This window comes from Mizuhopecten yessoensis, unplaced genomic scaffold (assembly GCF_002113885.1).
Source record: "Mizuhopecten yessoensis strain PY_sf001 unplaced genomic scaffold, ASM211388v2 scaffold1539, whole genome shotgun sequence".
Taxonomy (NCBI): domain Eukaryota; kingdom Metazoa; phylum Mollusca; class Bivalvia; order Pectinida; family Pectinidae; genus Mizuhopecten; species Mizuhopecten yessoensis.
Genome location: NW_018404097.1, coordinates 728,122 through 748,231, shown reverse-complemented (window position 1 = coordinate 748,231; position 20,110 = coordinate 728,122). Strand labels below are relative to the sequence as shown.

Sequence of the window (20,110 nt, the reverse complement as noted above, 5' to 3'; positions counted from 1 at the left end):
GTCAAATTTTTGATAACATTACAGAATGCAATGATAGCTTGTCAGTGTGGTGTTTTGGTATCTGTCTCAAATTGGAATGATGTAATTTTTTGTGGGGGTTGTTGAAACCCTCTATGCCCTTGGAAATAACTTCTGATACTGCTAATAATGAATGTTTAGTCTGGGTTAGTTAATGACGTCAGGTTGTAACAATTATAATTTGATAAAGTTCACAGAGAATGGTGCATAAAGGTCATGTGACTTATTGTAACAGTTATAATTTGATAAAGTTCACAGAGAATGGTGCATAAATGTCATGTGACTTATTGTAACAATTATAACTTGATAAAGTTCACAGAGAATGGTGCATAAATGTCATGTGACTCATTGTAACAGTTATCATTTGATAAAGTTCACAGAGAATGGTGCATAAATGTCATGTGACTTATTGTAACAATTATAATTTGATAAAGTTCACAGAGAATGGTGCATGTCAAGTTAAGTTAAGAAATGTCATGTGACTCATTGTAACAATTGTCATTTGATAAAGATCACAGCAAATGGTGCATAAATTTCATGTGATTTATTGTCACAGTTATAATTTGATGTAGGTCACAGAGAATGGTGCATGTCAAGTGCAGAAATGTCATGTGACTTATTGTAACAGTTATCATTTGATAAAGTTCACAGAGAATGGTGCATAAATGTCCTGTGACTTATTGTAACAGTTATCATTTGACATAGGTCACAGAGAATGGTGCATAAATGTCATGTGACTTATTGTAACAGTTATCATTTGATGTAGGTCACAGAGAATGGTGCATGTCAAGTGCAGAAATGTCATGTGACTTATTGTCACAGAGAATGATGTATGTTAGATTCAGTTAATAATGTCAGGTGTCAATGTACCAACCATGGGAAAGTGACAACAATGATATAGATAAGGTATACAGAGTGACAGATGTGAAGTTAAGATGGTATGTGACCTATTTTAGTGTAAGTCAGGTTTAGTGTTTGACATTGTGTGAGGATAAGGGTCGTATCCATTGTTGTTTGCAGATTTCCTTTGATAAAGGGACTGAAATGTTGTGTAAGATGACGCTCGTTTGCAGATTTCCTTTGATAAAGGGACTGAAATGTTGTGTAAGAGGACGCTCGTTTGCAGATTTCCTTTGATAAAGAGACTGAAATGTTGTGTAAGAGGACGCTCGTTTGTAGATTTCCTTTGATAAAGGGACTGAAATGTTGTGTAAGAGGACGCTTGTTCCATAGCATTGTCGGCAATGTTAATGTGATATACTTGTTGAAACTGTAACATACTTGGTCCTACAAGTGTGCTTTATTTTTAGTAGCACTAGGCAGGTTTAACGCAATTATAAAACTTGTTAATAAAGAGAATATTTAAATAGAAAAAACGCTTCCTTTTTTATTTACAGTTTTACCCCTAGGATTTTAAACACAATCAGTATACATATAAAAGTAAGCTGAGAAGCTGTGAAATAACAGTAAAGGAAGCACTTCTTTATAATCTGTGTTATGTGGGATACCATACATACTGTCCCCTAAATTACAAGAACAGTTGTGTTACAACCAGGTATGTGTAACCCGTCAGAGGTGAAATGTGCAGAGTCTGCAGCACTACCAGTATATGTAATGTGTTAGGACAAAGAAGGGTGGCTCATGGTGCGATCGAAGGCACTTAGTGGCACAGTGGTACGGGGCGACATGGATTTTATGACGACTCCTGGCCCCAAGATCATGAAACGATCTTTAAGTCTAAATTTGTCTTAACTTTGGACTTAGCTAATCACCATTAACATCATGAAAAGTGACGTACATTATTAGCTAAGCAAAAACTTAAGTCTAAGATTATTCTATGATCCCGGGGCCTGATGATTCAAGTCGATAAAATTTAAAATATGAAGAGACTAGTGTACTGTGTGTTCTAAATAACAAATCTGGTTACAAGGAAATGGATAAAGTTTGTAGAGATATGATCGATGGTTCATCTGTCTATATGTGGGTGGTGGGTGTTTGGCATCTGGCTGTCTATTTACATCAGTATGTATTGATTGTGGTTTTACCTTCCATGTGTGCTTGGGTGACTACTTGATGGGATAAGAGAAACAGGTGGGAATGAGCTGAATTAGATTAGTGGAGTAAGGAGAATTCAGAATTAGTTGATTGAGCTTACAGTTGAAAAAATTACTTTGTGTGGTATATTTCTAGATACTTCCCTTGATTACTTGTTTGTGGGCTATAGTGTCCCATTTTTAGCTCTCCTGGTCCAAAGGACCAAGCTAGGTGAGCTAATGTCATACTATGGAGTCAATTGTCTGTCCGTCAACAATTTCTTCAGATGACATTTCTTCAGAATCACTGATCGGAATTTAACCAAATTTGTGTAGTTCATCAGCAACCAGGTATCTTAATTGGTAGAGTTTGGAGGGTTCTGGGTTGGAACCTTGGTCTGGCCGTGCATTTTCCCACTCCTGTAACCATTATTTTTGAATTAACTAAGGTCTTGTGTAAAAGCAGTGGAAAAATGCATGGCAAAGCTGAGGTTCAAATCCGGGACCCTCCATACTCTAAATAGACAGTCTACCAATTGAGCTACCTGGTTTGCCGACAATCAAAACAGTCCAGTTCTGCTACATTCCTCCGTACTTTTTTAAGTCTTTGCCCCTGAAGACATCACTATTTACATTGTAGGTTCGGGTATCCCCTTGCCAAGCGTTAACCCAGTACTTGAAAAAAGGGTTGGTCAGAGGAACAAAATGTAATAGGATTGGAAAAATGCACAGCCAGACAAGGGTTTGAACCGGGACCCTCCAAATTCTAGCTGCACTCGACAAAATGAGTCCTCAGGTCACTGACAATGACAAGACTAGTTCTGCTGGACATGTTTACAAAATTGAAGTATTTTGACATTTGAGTTTTTGAAAACAAAAGTAAACAAAATACAAAACCTACACTTACCAAAGTTGCTATCTAGAAATTACAAATGCACAGCATCAAAACAAGAACTGAACTACCTTGACAAGGGAAGTAACTCATTACCTGAAACAGTCCAACTCAATATAACAATGACCATTGTGAGTTTCCCACAGTTGAATTAATCTCCTAAAATTGCTCCAATCATTTAATTGTAATCCAAATCTGCTCTGCCATTCTGAATCAGCTGGAATGTTTGATTCAAATGATTGACTTATGATATCTTAAAACTCTTTTGTTAATTGCTTTTAATCTTTTATCGTTATTTTGGATTTGATTTTAAATATCAACATTTCATATAGCGTCATTGATACTGGAAAATAATGGAAAAATAATTTTAACACTTAATATCTATTGTTAAATATGGCAGATAATCAATTAGAACCCCTTTTTATATGTCCAGGGCAGATAATTTATTGTGAGAAGGTTGGGTTGATGGACAAGGGAATGGGGGATCAATATATAATAATGCCCACATCCCCACGTACATAAATAAATGTCTTTTCTATAACTACATACGCCCTCCAGCACCCTAAGCTGCTCATAATTTGCAAAATAATAATAATGAAAACGTGGACGTATTATCTCATCGTCTTTTAATTATTTTCCGGAAAATATCCTTGTCGTCACTAATATTAGTAAATACCGACAACTTCCGCATACATCGTTGGGCTGGTAAACAAATGTCAAATATGTTCAGTGACAAAATAATAGAGGCAGTGTCTTTTAAATCTTCGTGGAAGAAAGAGAGGTAATTATTTATATATTTTGGTCATTATTTAACATTATTGATTGCTGTTTTTAGTTCTGCCATGTTTTAAATATATGATTTACTTGTCCAGTTATACCGGTTGACATATTCTTCTATTCTGTCATTCCCATCGGAGAGCCAGACAGCTGAATTAATGTTTACGTGCACTATTACTATATGATTATCACACTACTTTGCTGCAAAAACAAAGTCTTTATAGTATTTTGTTGTCGAGAAAAAAAATCACTAAAAATATTGCGTCGATTCAAGTTTCAATTATATTCTAATACATCTGTTCAGTCAACAGTGGATTAACTGGTATCCAATAAACACTTTCTCATAGTGTTCATTTGAGTACCGGGTGCTAATCTCATCTTTTACCTATGTCTGTCCACATGCCATAAGGATTACCTTTAGTAACGAAAGTAACGATGTATTGTCAGTTTTCAAAAGTGAAATTACCTTGTCACTGTCGATACATCCAGAACCGAGGCATTATCATGAAAGGGAGATACAGTAGTTACTCTGGTAGTCCGAATTATTCTGACGTTTTATCTTTTTTTTTTTATATCACTCTGTCGTCGTGTGTACAACTCCGCCACGAGGGGGACAACAACCTTGTTCATTGCCCTAAACACACAATCAAGTACCGTGGAGTCTTTCTGACGAGGGACAATAGACAGTCTAGATCTCCGGTAGTTAATCGACGACAGACCGATATAAAAAAGTCAATAAAACGTCAGAATAATTCTGACTAATTACTCTGGTAACACTGGTGTAAACATTCTTGCTGAAATAAGTCTAAATATGTTATTATGTTTGTATTGACTTATACATTTAATTTAATTGTCCTCATCACATCGGTCTATGCAGGGTTAGACACTAACTTCTTTCCTTGCCTCAGTAATTAAACGCAGAGAATGGATCAGTGTCGGATAGGGAGAGGGTAGTAACCGGAACACGTGAAAAAATAACAAGTTCACAGGTCTAACAGGTACTGAACATTTACCAGTCCTTCTCATTTTTAATTAGTCCAGGACTAATGGACTAGTGTCGAACCCTGTGCTATGATTGTGAATGTTGCATGTTGAACCCTAATTTGGTAAATAATAATCTGGTATGTTGTTAAAGTTTTAGCAAACAGTACTTCATGATAAAACCTTGTGAATTTTAGATCTCTAGCCGACAGCGGTGCACAGACAGATGACTTGGAAACATTTGAGAGAGCTTCACAGTCTGTGAAGAGGAAAGATAAAGAAGTAAGCTTTTTATCAAATTTCTAATGTCAGATTTATATTTTATGATGTGTGATTTATAACATTTAATAATTTAACACATTTATGGGAAGATAGAAATATTTCAGCAAATTATAAATTCAAATGGTGTTGCATGTACCATTTTAGGCCTTCAATTGTTTGTTTTGAATTCTGAATTCCGCCACCAAAACCTGGCACGTTCTTAAATGATCATAGCTATTAATAGGACGTAAAACACAAACGAAACTTTAAAACAAATTCTGAATTCTAATTCCTCATGAAATTTTACATCATGGTCAAAAGAAAAGACACAAAAATATAGAAATTTGGCTAATATAAATGTCTACAACCATGATTGCCTTCCTCTGATCCATAGGTACAGACTGAAGATGACGGTAGCCACAAAACAAGGCTGGCACAGGACACTGTTGGTCGACTGGGGGAGTTTTTATCCAAGATAGAGCCAGTCATTTTACGAGAACTAGACAAAGCTCTAACAAGTCACGCATTTGATGGTAGGTAAACTGTTAATAAAACAACCAGCATTCATAGTGTCCCCTACTGTCTAAATGAAAAAAGGTACCATAGATTCTGTTGTTAGGTCTCGCATCATGAACAAATGTATGAAATCAGGAATTAAATGAATTAAATGACTCCTGTAAGGTGTTCCTGTTATGTGTTTCAGACTATATGTAAGGTGTTCCTGTTATGTGTTTCAGGCTATATGTAAGGTGTTCCTGTTATGTGTTTCAGACTATATGTTAGGTGTTCCTGTTATAAGTTTCAAACTGTATATAAGGTGTTCCTGTTATGTGTTTTAGTTCAGACTGTATGTAAGGTGTTCCTGTTATGACGTGTTTCAGACTATATGTAAGGTGTTCCTGTTATGTGTTTCAGACTATATGTAAGGTGTTCCTGTTATGTGTTTCAGGCTATATGTAAGGTGTTCCTGTTATGTATTTCAGACTATATGTTAGGTGTTCCTGTTATGAGTTTCAGACTGTATATAAGGTGTTCCTGTTATGTGTTTTAGTTCAGACTGTATGTAAGGTGTTCCTGTTATGACGTGTTTCAGACTATATGTAAGGAGTTCCTGTTATGTGTTTCAGACTATATGTAAGGTGTTCCTGTTATGTGTTTCAGACTACATGCAAGGTGTTACTGTTATGTGTTTCAGACTATATGTAAGGTGTTCCTGTTATGTGTTTCAGACTACATCAAAGGTGTTCCTGTTATGTGTCTCAGACTATATGTTAGGTGTTCCTGTTATGTGTTTCAGACTTTAATATTGGATGGGATAATGAGGAAGCCTCAGTCACATGTGTCCATAAACTTACCAATCCAGACCTAAATGAGCAGGTAAGTAAAGTTAACTCATACTTGTAAGGAAAGTGGTTGGTACTTAATAATCATACCGATAGATTCCTTACCAAATATAAAATTCCTTAGCTCAACATTCCCCTTACTGTTTAACAATGCTATGTATTTCAGATGAATGAATTCCTATAGAGTATTGCTTCATTGCGATAATCTGCACATGTAGAATGAGTGTTCTCTGACCCTGGACAGATGTATCAAAATTTTCCCCGGTGTGAAATTTATAGAATCTCTCAGGCTAAATTCAGGGTTGACGTGACGTTGATGGATTGTTGAGGTGACGTCATTGTATTGTTGAAGTGACGTCATATCATTGTTATGAATAGGGGAATCCCCCCCGTCTCAACCCTAGGGTGAGACAAGGAAATCTCACACTGGTAAAAGTGAGGATACACCTGTCCAGGGTAAGAGAAACCCTTGTCTCACCCTAGGGCTGAGATGAGGGAATTTCCCTTTTCATAACAATTGTATGATGTCAGGTCAATAGTGTTAATATGACACGGCTAACAGGACAGGAGAGGAAGAATCATTTCCAAACCCACACAACCCTCTCTGGAATATTCTTAAGTTACCAAACACTCTGTAAGTCTTTGTGTTTGTAAACTTAGGAATCCTCTCCTTCAGTTGAGTCCCCCATCTCACCCCTAAGGGGACTAAAAATTCTAAAAATGTGCATAATGCTTTGTCTTAAGTTAGGTGGATGAGGTGGCCAACAAAACAATTTTGTTTCATGCGGCTCAATCTAGTGACAGATGTAATCAATCACTTTCCTTTTACCTTTACAGTTACATATCACAGGGATAACCTGGAATTCTACAGGGGCGGTTATAGCAGCAGCGTATCCTTCATGTTAAGTGCTGGATGACTTCTTGAGCAGGTGTGACTTAAATGGCTCCAGGTGTCATTTTAATATTTGTTCTGAAGGTTCACACATAACGATATAGATTCTGAAGAGTTTCTGTCAAGTAGGGTATGATAAATTTTTGGTATAGTAAATTTAATCTTACCCGGTATATACATATATGCAAATGTCCTTAACATTACCAAGATACGGTCGCTATGACCACGAGGACTGGTGTACACATAAGTCAGCATTGTGTACTTGGAATCTGGAGCGCAGGAACATCAACGAGAATAAGCCTGATACAGTCATTGACCTGTCAACATGTCTTACCTGTGTAGCTTTTCACCCAAAGAACCCTGCCATCATCGCGGGTGGCACATATGACGGTAGGTACCTCTTCATGAACATGGTCATTATAAGACATGTAAGGTAGGATAAGTACACTGCTTTTTATCACATATGGTATGTATTCTATAGTATAGACATCTGGTATGTATTCTATAGTATAGACATATGGTATTTATTTTATAGTACAGACATATGGTATGTATTCTATAGTATAGATATATGGTATGTATTCTATAGTATAGACATATGGTATGTATTCTATAGTATAGACATATGGTATGTATTCTATAGTATAGACATATGGTATGTATTCTATAGTATAGACATATGGTATGTATTCTATAGTATAGACATCTGGTATGTATTCTATAGTATAGACATATGGTATGTATTCTATAGTACAGACATATGGTATGTATTCTATAGTAAAGACATATGGTATGTATTCTATAGTATAGACATATTGTATGTTTTCTATAGCATAGACATATGGTATGTATTCTATAGTATAGGCATATGGTATGTATTCTATGGCACAGACATATGATATGTATTCTATAGTATAGACATATGGTATGTATTCTATAGTACAGACATATGGTATGTATTCTATAGTAAAGACATATGGTATGTATTCTATAGTATAGGCATATTGTATGTTTTCTATAGCATAGACATATGGTATGTATTCTATAGTATAGGCATATGGTATGTATTCTATGGCACAGACATATGATATGTATTCTATAGTATAGACATATGGTATGTACTCTATAGCACAGACTTATGGTATGTATTCTATAGTATAGACATATGGAATGTATTCTATAGCCCAAACATATGGTATGTATTCTATAGCACAGACATATGGCATGTATTCTATAGTATAGACATATGGTATGTATTCTATAGCACAGACTTATGGTATGTATTCTATAGTATAGACATATGGTATGTTTTCTATAGCATAGACATATGGTATATATTCTATAGCACAGACATATGGTATGTATTCTATAGCACAGACATATGGCATGTATTCTATAGTATAGACATATGGTATGTATTCTATAGCACAGACATACGGTATGTATTCTATAGTATAGACATATGGTATGTATTCTATAGCAAAGACATATGGTATGTATTCTATAGTATAGACATATTGTATGTATCCATAGTATAGACATATTGTATATATTCCATAGTATAATCAATATAATCGTGCCAGTCAGTTTATGATTAAAGATAATCACACTTTGTGCTCAACTGCCTTTGTGAGAACAATAATCCTATCATGAGCATTTCAAGGACTGTAGGTAACTCAAGAAGCTTGTTTGCTGGCCACTGAAAACACAGTAATCTCCACCTCAGCTTTAGTCTTACACTATACGGATGATGTTTGATACACATAATGTAACTGAATACATAAGTCAGTGTACATCACTGTGGTGAAATAGGCGAGATAATGATGTAGTTTTTGTCATTCAGTACAAGTAATGATATAGAGGAATCTGTCTAGTCCTTCTTGGTTACTGAATTGGAAATTAACCAACTGCTGACTGTGTTGTATCTCTCAGGAAATATCAGATTTCGTAATGATTTTTTTCCAGGGGAGGTAATGATGTGGGACTTGAGTCGAGAAGACGATATGTTGGTGACAAGCTCGGGTATAGGTGACGACGCCCACAGGGAGCCTGTAACCCGTGTTCACTGGATACCCGACAACACCACCTCAAAGAGGGACCGGTATCTGGTAGGTCTTCTAACTGACTTGTACAGTTGTCACAGGTACTATTATAGCTAGATAACATTACCTCAAAGGGGGACCGGTATCTGGTAGGTCTTCTATTGACATGTACAGTTACCTATTATAGCTAGATAACATTACCCCAAAGAGGGACCGGTATCTGGTAGGTCTTCTTACTGACTTGTACAGTTGTCACAGGTACTATTATAGCTAGATAACATTACCTCATAGAGGGACTGGGTTTTAGTAGGTGGTCTTACTGGCTGGTATGATTGTCAACGGTAAATTATAGCAGGATACCACTACATCAAATAGGGGGCCGACCAGTATCTGGTTGGTCTTCTCAATGGCTTATAGGGTTATCATCAGCACTACTTTGTCAGACTATACTACACTGTACTATAAAGATTGAGTAGTATCTAGTCGGTCTTATTAACTTGTAGGGTTATTACAAGAAGCACTTACCCAACTATTTGTCATCAGTTTCACCACTGTCATGCATTGTCGTAGTCTTTGAGTTGGAGATACCATAATTATTATGTGTTGTCAACATGACCCATTCAGGCTGTAATACAATCTGATTCATGCTTACCACTTCATATACTTAATTTATCTCATACTACTTTTCCAGTTATCTTCTGTCAATTAAAATACATCCTTTAATGAGAAGTTTTCAAATTTCTTAATGTTTACAGCTTGTCAGTACAAGTGGGGATGGCAAGATCCTGGTATGGAAACATGACAGAAAGAAGGATGCCATTAAATTGTCAAATGGGTAAGTGCATTACCTACTGATAAAACGCTTCTTATTTAAACAGTGGGGAACTTTAACTGATCTATTATGTGAAGGGTGATATTTACCAATGAGAACCTATAGTTTGTTGATGTTGATAATTTTTCCAGCTCTTTGACAGCAGTGTTATTGTGTACCGCTATTGTGTTACCTTATCTCCAGGTTTATACTGATGGCCCAGAACCTACCCAAGGCACTGAGGAAGTCACGAGGGATACGAGGAGACAAGGAAGTGGGCGTGACTTGTCTCTCCTACAACTGTGAGGACCGTGATGCCTTCCTCATCGGATCAGAACCAGGAGCAGTGTTCAGGTGCTCCATGCAGACACATGGGGAACCAGCCGGAAGTAAGCTCTACACTTACTTAATGTACCATGTACATCAAAGTATTTGTATTTCTATCGGAGTACAGGTTAAAGCAAGTTCACTAGGTGGTATGACTTGTACTCTGACAGAAAAAAGCATAAATAGAACTTATTCCGACTCTAATGCTGACAGATAAACGGTTGATAACCTATATGTTTTTTTTCTGTCAAAGTAATTGATTTCACCACTGATTAATGTTTAAGTACAGTAGATCAATAAATGTCCTAATCTACTCAATAATATTTTATTTATTTGTTTTAAACATTTTTTTTTTTCACTTGTCATCTATGACAAGTATACACATAACTGGAAATAGGATATGGCAACAAGATTTTAAATCTTACACATGTATTAAGCCATCGATTATTTATTTCACTACCGTTGTAAGATACAGCCAAGTAAAGGAACAATGTAGATCACCTGTAACAATATTTCTCAACAGGTCAGGTCATCTCATCTGTACCTCTCCACTCACCTGTAACCTTTACATACAACCCGCACTACGCCCCAGTGTACTCGGTAGAGTTCTCTCCCTTCCACAGAAATGCATTCCTTAGTTCATCAATGGACCAAACCATCAGACTGTATAGTATGTTACAGGTAAGTGGTATAGTCATCAGCCATGTATAAGTTGGCATGTTTACTCAAATATTTTACCTAGATATTTATATAGAGGCTTATACACATTTCTCCCTCAAAATTTGAAATAAAAAAACATTTCCAATCTCTACCCCCCCCAAAAAAAACCTGGAGAATGGAGAAGTCACTGCTTTACTGAACTACATGTGATATAAGATATAAAATATATTCAAGTCATCAGTTTTTTTACACCAAACCAGGGACATTTTTATTTCACAAACATTTTTTCTGCTTCTAAAGATTGAAATAAATTCATGAATTTTCTTGCTCTAGACAATACACTTGTAAGGTTTATGTAGACCTAGATTCCATTAAAATACATTTGTTTAGGATTGATATATCTAAATTCTGTAACACCTTGTTTGTGTCCATTGTGAATTATGAATTATGGTGTGTATACAGAAACAACCAGTACTGACCATAGAGCCAGGGGAGGGCTTTATATCATCTACGAAGTGGTCACCTATCCGTCCATCTCTCATTGCCGCAACAACAGAGTCTGGTCACCTACTCCTGTATGACTTGAGAAGTGAACAACCTGTACCTATACAAAAACTGGAGGCCAGCATCAACAAAACAGCAGTGCATACCTGTCAGTTCAACCCTAATCAGTAAGTATAATGTATACCTGTCAGTTCAACCCTAACCAGCAAGTCTAATGTATACCTGTCAGTTCAACCCTAACCAGTAAGTATAATGTATACCTGTCAGTTCAACCCCAATCAGTAAGTCTAATGTGGACCTGTCAGTTCAACCCTAACAAGTAAGTATAATGTATCCCTGGCAGTTCAGCCCTAACCAGTAAGTCTGATGTATTCCTGTCAGTTCAACCCTAACAAGTAAGCCTGAGGTATACCTGTCAGTTCAACACTAACCAGTAAGTCTGATGTATTCCTGTCAGTTCAACCCTAATCAGTAAGTCTAATGTGGACCTGTCAGTTCAACCCTAACAAGTAAGTATAATGTATCCCTGGCAGTTCAGCCCTAACCAGTAAGTCTAATTTATACCTGTCAGTTCAACCGTAACCAATATGTATAATGTATGCCTGTCAGTTCAACCTTAACCAGAAAGCCTAATTTATACCTGTAAGTTCAACCCTAACCAGTAATTATAATGTATACCTGTCAGGTCAACCCTAACCAGTAAGTGTAATATATACCTGTCAGTTCAACCGTAACCAATATGTATAATGTGTTCCTGTCAGTTCAACCCTAACTAGTAAGTATAATGTATACCTGACAGTTCAACCTTAACCAGTCAGCCTAATGTATACCTGTCGGTTCAACCCTAACCAGTAATTATAATATATACCTGTCAGTTCAACCCGAACCAGCAAGTCTAATGTAAACCTGTCAGTTTAACCCTAACCAGTAAGTATATTGTGTACCTGTCAGTTCATCCCTAACCAATATGTATAATGGGTACCTGTCAGTTCAACCCTAACAAGTAAGTATAATGTATCCCTGGCAGTTCAGCCCTAACCAGTAAGTCTAAGGTATACCTGTCAGCTCACCCCTAACCAGTAAGTCTGATATATACCTGTCAGTTCAACCGTAACCAATATGTATAATGTGTTCCTGTCAGTTCAACCCTAACTAGTAAGTCTAATGTGTACCTATAAGCTCAACCCTAACCAGTAAGTCTTATGTATACCTGTCAGTTCAACGCTAACCAATATGTATAATGTGTTCCTGTCAGTTCAACCCTAACCCGTAAGTATAATATATACCTGTGAGTTCAACCCTAACCAATATGTTTAATGTATACCTGTCAGTTGAACCTTAACCAGTAAGCCTAACGTATACCTGTCAGTTCAACGCTAACCAATATGTATAATGTATGCCTGTCAGTTCAACCTTAACCAGTGAGCCTAATGTATACCTGTCGGTTCAACCCTAACCAATATGCATAATGTATACCTGTCAGTGCAACCCTAACCAGTAAGTCTTATGTATACCTGTCAGTTCATCCCTAACCAGTAAGTATAATATATACCTGTCAGTTCAACCCTAACCAATATGTATAATGTATACCTGTCAGTTCAACCTTAACCAGTAAGCCTAATGTATACCTGTCAGTTCAACCCTAACCAATATGTATAATGTGTACCTGTCAGTTCAACCCTAACCAGTAAGTGTAATATATACCTGTCAGTTCAACCCTAACCAGTAAGTCTCATGTGTACCTGTCAGTTCAACCCTAACCAGTAAGTATAATGTGTACCTGTCAGTTCAACCCTTACCAGTAAGTTTAATGTAACCAGTAAGTCTAATGTATACCTGTCAGTTCAACCCTTACCAGTTAGTCTTTATACACCTATCAGTTCAACCATACCCTTTAAATTATATAAGATATTTGAGTCACATCTTGGTGAATTAAGAACAACAGTTTACTGGTATAGTTATAACAGTACAGTTAACTTTTGTGCATTAATTGTTGATACATAATTCATTTTAAGAGGAAATAAATACATACATGTATACTCTGGTGCTTAGAATACTTGTTATTTTGTTTCCATTATACAACTGCTTTATGCTGGTTTGTAGATCTTAAGTCTGTTGCTCTTTCTCAGGTTTGAGTTACTGGCGACCGGAGATGGGGCCGGCTTTGTCCATGTGTTCAGGCTCAGCCAGGATCTCAAATCAACCAACCCTAAAGACATTGAGGCTATCAATGTATTAGTGGACATCGAGTCATAACGGCACTTCAAGCTTAGCTTCCTCTCAACCACATGCTGAATTAACAGGGACAAATATGTTTTCAAAATACTAATGAAGAACACAGAAGCTTTCTCACAATTTCAGAATGGAGAAATCATGTACCGATTACATGCTTTACATGAATTTTAAGGAACAGTTTTTTCATATTGATGATGCCATTACATCATCCTACCAGATTAAACAGATTGCAATTCTAGGACCAAATGATATCTGAAATCATGGATCTACTTTTATTATGCATATCTTTCAACAAGTTTGGCTATTTCAATCTTTTTGTGACGATATCCACATCAATATTTGTTTAGATAAGTCTTAAGTATAAATACCAGATTATTTAAAGTTGGCAGCTGCTCTACACACGAAACAAAGACCTGGTCAGGTTGTTTGATGAAGATATGTGGTGATGAAAAAATCTTGGAAATTTATTACAAATATGAAGTTGAATTCCGTCCAAGCTAATACAGGGACCAGACCCTGACATTATCTGTGATACATGTAGCACATATGATTATTTCTCAAAATAAAGCTAGTTGTAATACATGGCTTGGTGTTGCTTGCTTTAGATAAAATTTAAGATAATGTACATGCATAGCATGTTGATTTTTTAAACAGTTAAGTCCTTTAGCAAGTTTGGTTACCATGGAAAAGGCAAACACTTGATCAAAATAATGCTGTCAGACAAAATACCTGTGGCACACAACAAAATGTCAACATATTGAGAAATTCTATATTTTATTTCAAAACAAGGGAAATACCAACACTTGGCTTGAAAAAATTGAAGAATTGATTGTAAGTGAACAGTTCATACCTCATGTGTGCACTCTAGTTATCTCCCCTCGATCCCACACAGCCCTACATGTGGCACATGTCAGAGTGCCAGTGCTGTGTGTTAGACAAGTCCTACACATAAGGTGCTCACACGCACCCCTGTACATGACACTGCTATCCTTTTTACACATACAACACATTTTATCACTACTGGAAACATCTATCAAGTTGGAATTTATGGAACTTTGATATTTTGCAGAAGTCCTTGAAAATTTTGTAAATGATGGCAATGACCCAAGAGTTGAAGCAAGAGCCGAGTCCAGACTGTATTTCAGACTGTCCCCATGAGTAAAAGTTTCCCCACTCCTGTCTCCAAGCTTTGTCATTGTACTACTAGGAGGCTCTTGCTGAGTATTTGTCATCAACTTAACAGAGCTAAATTTCATTTCACTTGTTTTGCTATCACAGTGTGTTACAGACTTCTTCAATCGCTTCGCCCTGGTTGAAACCTCTGAATTATCAGTAATGTCACTTGCAGTTCTTTTATTATTTTCAGGAATTTTACGACTTTCCTGCACATTATCATGTGTCTTAGATTGAGACACAAGCTTACTAGCTAATGCTAGCTTTGAGGTATAAGTGCTACTTTTCCCTAATGTACGAGGTAGATGTCCCAGGGTATCACTATGAGTCAGAACAAATCCGTCAATTCTAGTCTTAAGTGATGTATTAGGAATGGCTTGGATGTTTCCGTGGAAGTGTATGCCTGTGTAAGGATCACTCGGGGGACGGCCCCAGGAGGCTTCATTACTGTTATGTTTCTCCAAAGTTGATTGATCAATGTTTTCCCCACAGGGTAACAGCATTGGAACTGTCATGATGTCCCATGTGATTTTGTCAATAAAGTCATTGGGAACCTCTATTCCCTTTTCATGGTATACATCCACATTGATCTGGTCAGCAACAGGATTTTCCCCTTTTCTGGTCACCACACAATCAGTATTTTTTACATTGGAAGGCACTGAAGAGAGGTATAAGGCCTTTATTCTATTGGTGATGTCTACCCGACTGGAGCGGGATGGTTGGCCCCAAATCTCCAGACGTTGTATACCAACAGCACTCCCATTGATTGTTCTGGACACCCTCACAGAAAGGTGGCTCACGAAACTCAAAGATGACAGTTTATGATGTCTTAAATCTCGTGCATTTTGAAAAGCACTTGAAGCAGGCACAGTATTTTCTGGATGCCATTCACCAAAAGGACGGTATTGAGCATTACTGAAGCACAACATCCCTGGATCTTGCATCACAGCTTTCCCAACTTGCTGGTACATCATGCTGGCAGATTTCATCCCTGAGTCACAGCTGGTAGACTGTTCCGACACTCCATTTAGCCAACAATGGTCTACTTTTTTAGAGCAGGTAAATATTTCTATGCCACTTGATATCTGTCGTCCAACTTTGGGGTCAATTATGATGCGGAACAACTCTATGTTGCATGGAAATGCAATAGTGATAATAACTGGTGGTTTTATAAAAGTCTCTGCAAGGAATCCCCGTCTTCGTTTGGCCCAGTCTTGAGACACCAGATTGGTCACTTCATAATAGTCAGCACTAACTTTGTCACAGGTGATATTTGCAGCAAACTGACCATTGCAGAAGTCTACCAACATTTTTCAAGACATTGGTCAGTCAACCTGAAAAGATAATAACAAGACAGAAAGTGAATATTTTGGGAATCATTTATTTAACAATATCATCATTTTTTTTTCAAAATATGGATTAAGGTCATAGGAGTGTATAGATAAACGGAAATAGGAAGTACATCCCTAGTTGAAAATCCAATGTACGGAGACAGTTTCACAATTTCCGCGTATTCTAATGTTTAATATTAAACTGATGAATATTGTATGTTTATTATTAACAGAAAAGTGTGTTCTCTCAATATTAATGTAAAGTATTTCAAAGCAATCCAGGCATTAATTCAGTTGTTTTTCATCAATGAGTCACATGTGTCCATTTTTCTGTACTTCAGGAAACCAGCTACCTATTTCACTACAGTGAAGTTTTTCAAGAATGTGTATATGGTTTCATTATAAAATGTCAATTTTTAATCGTTTATAGATAATTTATTTTACACAATTTCAGCATTTATTAAATTGATATACATTAATGCAATACTAATCTATGGCACTATTATTTTTATTGACATTATTTTGCATAAAAAATTCTTTCATTTATTTTTTCAAAATCCACTCCTTTTTACATAATTTTCCATTCAAAATCCTTAAAATTCTTGCAACCTATATTTTTTTGCGGCAGATTTTTTTCTTTACTTCAAAGAAATATAACTACAAAATTTTAAGAAATTCTACTGAGAAATGGTGACACAATCCTATCACCTTAACAAGAATCTAACAAAATTTCAAGCACATTCCTGTTCCATTTACTGACATGCTATAATTAATCTACTAAAATCATATATTGCTATGCATAAGTTACGGACTGGGTAGTGTTAGTGAAGGCTACTTTATTTTGAATCAGTCATCTTTTCTGTTAAGAGTGTCTGATAACTTTCTATAATGAAACAAGATGGCTGTAATTAACCAAGCAGTTCTCAGACTGTAGGTTAAGTTCAGGGCGTCATGCAGGCACTTATCAGAAATCTTTGGGAATTAACACAGCCAATAATTCCACAGATTTCTACTGATTCATGCAGTATACTCATGTCTTCATATGGCCTTTGCTGTTGTGAGGAGGTTAAAGCCCAAACTAACAAAACGTTAAATCAATATAATTGTTAATCTGGACCATTTTCCTTTATCGCGGTCCAAGCGGTTGGACCACTGTTTGTTTATGAAACAAGAGATCCCAGAGGGATCTTGGTGCCCATCTTTGTACCATCTTCATTAGTTCTTTGTCAGTTCAATCTTTTCTCTTCTTTCCTCTAATCTGTTTGATCGAGTCATGTTAACAGTAAATGCACCTTGAGGTAACTTTTGATCTAAACTTAATACTGATGTGTATGAAAGCCAACCTTCAAAGTGAGTTTGTCATTTCACATATTTACTAGTACAGTACTTAATGTGAAAGAAATAGAATCGATCATTGCAATATGAGAAAGATCTGTTTAGTTCTTCTTTTAATCCATTTTGTTTTTATGATCAGTCTCAAAATATAACATACACAACGAGGGATCAAGGGGAACCTACATTTAAAATTTGAGAAAGATCCCTCCGGTACTTCCCGAGAAATAGCGATAACAAACTTTCACTATCAAAATCCAAGATGGCTGCCTGTCGGCCATGTTGTTTATCCGATCAGTCTCAAAAGTTGACCTGCGCAGCTAAGGACTAAGAGGAACCTACATATAAAATTTGAGAAAGATCCCTCTGGTTCTTCTGTAGAAATAGCGATAACAAACTTTCAATATCAAAATCCAAGATGGCTGCCTGTCGGCCATGTTGTTTATCCGATCAGTCTCAAAAGTTGCCCTGCACAGCTAAGGACTAAGAGGACTCTACATATAAAATTTGAGAAAGATCCCTCAGGTGCTTCTTGAGAAATAGCGATAACAAACTTTCAATATCAAAATCCAAGATGGCTGCCTGTCGGCCATGTTGTTTATCCGATCAGTCTCAAAAGTTGACTTACACAGCTAATGACTAAGGGGAACCTGCATATAAAATTTGAGAAAGATCCCTCTGGTACTTCTTGAGAAATACCAATAACAAAAAATGTCAAAGGACGGACCACAGACTCGTGGTGATTTGAATAGCCCGCCATCAGATGATGGTGGGCTTATAAGGCCGGACCCAGTAATCTGATGCTGCTTTCAGGCGAGCCTTGATAAAGCCTTGCAAGGCCCGCACAAACTTTTGCAGGTCCGCCAGGATTTATCAGGTTGGGCACAACAGCGCATATGGGTAATAATCCTGCATTTGGGTAACATCTTTGTATGTTATGATACACTTCGATTCTACTTTCACTATCCTATATAAAAAATCAAAATTTTGTACTTCGCTATCTTTATTAAAAAATGCTATTTATATGGTTATTATAAACAACTTTTGGTTGAACGTTTTTTCGTGTTTTGACATTTTCGTGATTTCAGATGTCCCGACTTTTCTAAGGCTTCAAAGGTCGTGAAATACTTTCAAAACCAAAAACTGTTCAACCAAAAGTTGTTTGTAATAACCAATGGATATGTCGATTTTCAATAACGTTAGTGAACTACAAATTTTCGATTTTTTTATATAGGATAGTGAAAGTAGATTTGAAGTGCATTCAACCATACAAAGATGTTACCCAAATGCGGGATTATTACCCATATGCGCCGTTCTGCCCAACCTGTTTATACCCGAAAATGTTACATTTAAACCGGTTGTTCCGTAGAAACGAACAGGTCCCTGTATATAAAAAATACCACTTATAATATTTTTTATATACAGATTTTTATAATAAGATCTATATTTATTAAACGCCATGCTCCTATGCAGCCCGAGTTTCCTCTGGCCCAGACACCAGACTTTGACAGATAGACGTCTGAATGTCTACGTCTGGTATCAGGGCCAGAGGAAACTCGGTCTAACTCCTGTGGTATTTTTAAACGGGGCCGTTTTCGTTTATTAAATAAAGTCGGACCTAGTAATCTGATGCCGCTTTCAGGCTAGACTTGAAAAAACCTTGCAAGGCCTGCATAAACAATTGCAGGTCCGCCAAGATTTATATCCGAAATTGTTACATTTACCACGGACTTAGATAACCTAATTCCGTGCATTTACAAACGGACAAACCGGTCGAAAAGGCCGTAGACAAGCTTTCTTCGGCAATCAGTTGTGAAACCTTCAGACTGACAATTTCTTCTTTTTTTCATGTTTATTAGTTAAAGTTCACCATACTACTCCTACCTCAAACATTAGTTACCACATACCATACCTGAACTGATGTCAAGTTCTTTGCCTTTTGTTGCTGTTCGCTGTCACTGACCGGATGCTGTATACAGGACTATAAACACGGACGAAATGCGGAAAATTCGGAAACTACAATATAATCTAGGGAATATAAAGAGACACCAGAGAAAATTGAGAGACAAATTATCATCTCTTTTTTGTGCTTTAAAAAAGTATTAACAACATAAAAACTACAAAAATATGTGTATTATGTGTATTCTGTCGGCGAATTGACTTTTCATTACAATTTGTCTATATATTGCATACTGCAATATATATGGTACATCAACTCGCCCAAATGGAATTCGTTTTGTGAATTACCACCAAAAAGTTGTTCTAGACTTACACATTCTATTATTGAATTTTTAAGCATTGGCCATGGATTGAAGGTTATTCTATGTTTAAACATTAAAAAAAATCAATGTGATCTTTTGATTATGCATTGAAAAAAATGTCCCTCTAATTTTGTTACTTTGTTTTACCCTCAAAGGTACCAAATTTATTATTGCAATATAGCAATATAAATTATTGCAATATGGCAATATAAACTAGAATTTTGTTTCTGTGAACAA

At 36.5% G+C, this 20,110-nt stretch overlaps 2 protein-coding genes across 3 annotated transcripts; one reads left to right on the top strand and one right to left on the bottom strand.

Annotated features, from left to right (window-relative positions):
• The first annotated feature begins 3,619 nt into the window (after positions 1-3,619).
• On the top strand, positions 3,620-14,355 carry LOC110464233 (WD repeat-containing protein 34-like). The gene is made up of 12 exons (XM_021519339.1): positions 3,620-3,724; positions 4,899-4,983; positions 5,357-5,495; positions 6,260-6,339; positions 7,143-7,195; positions 7,406-7,587; positions 9,163-9,305; positions 9,995-10,074; positions 10,255-10,439; positions 10,901-11,058; positions 11,500-11,708; positions 13,671-14,355. Exons 1-12 carry the CDS (start codon positions 3,657-3,659, stop codon positions 13,795-13,797), a joined length of 1,509 nt encoding a protein of 502 aa, XP_021375014.1. The 5' UTR covers positions 3,620-3,656; the 3' UTR covers positions 13,798-14,355.
• A 186-nt stretch (positions 14,356-14,541) lies between these two features.
• LOC110464217 (RING finger protein 37-like) lies at positions 14,542-19,601 on the bottom strand. Of its 2 annotated transcripts, none has more exons than XM_021519320.1 (2): positions 19,525-19,601; positions 14,542-16,283 (listed from the first exon to the last, which is right to left on the bottom strand). In XM_021519320.1, the coding sequence occupies exon 2, from the start codon at positions 16,257-16,259 to the stop codon at positions 14,628-14,630; it is 1,632 nt and encodes a 543-aa protein (XP_021374995.1). In that variant the 5' UTR covers positions 16,260-16,283; positions 19,525-19,601; the 3' UTR covers positions 14,542-14,627. The 2 variants fall into 2 exon arrangements, with proteins under 2 accessions (XP_021374995.1, XP_021375002.1); XM_021519327.1 differs by having other exon boundaries at positions 19,520-19,580.
• Between the last annotated feature and the right edge of the window lie 509 nt (positions 19,602-20,110).

Bases quoted from the DNA above. Each gene is read 5' to 3' on its own strand.
- LOC110464233 (XM_021519339.1), top strand. From the start codon at position 3,657: ATGTCAAATATGTTCAGTGACAAAATAATAGAGGCAGTGTCTTTTAAA. The intron at 7,196-7,405 runs GTATCCTTCATG...AACATTACCAAG, and splicing joins GGGGCGGTTATAGCAGCAGC to ATACGGTCGCTATGACCACG. The intron at 7,588-9,162 runs GTAGGTACCTCT...ATTTTTTTCCAG, and splicing joins CGCGGGTGGCACATATGACG to GGGAGGTAATGATGTGGGAC.
- LOC110464217 (XM_021519320.1), bottom strand. From the start codon at position 16,259: ATGTTGGTAGACTTCTGCAATGGTCAGTTTGCTGCAAATATCACCTGT.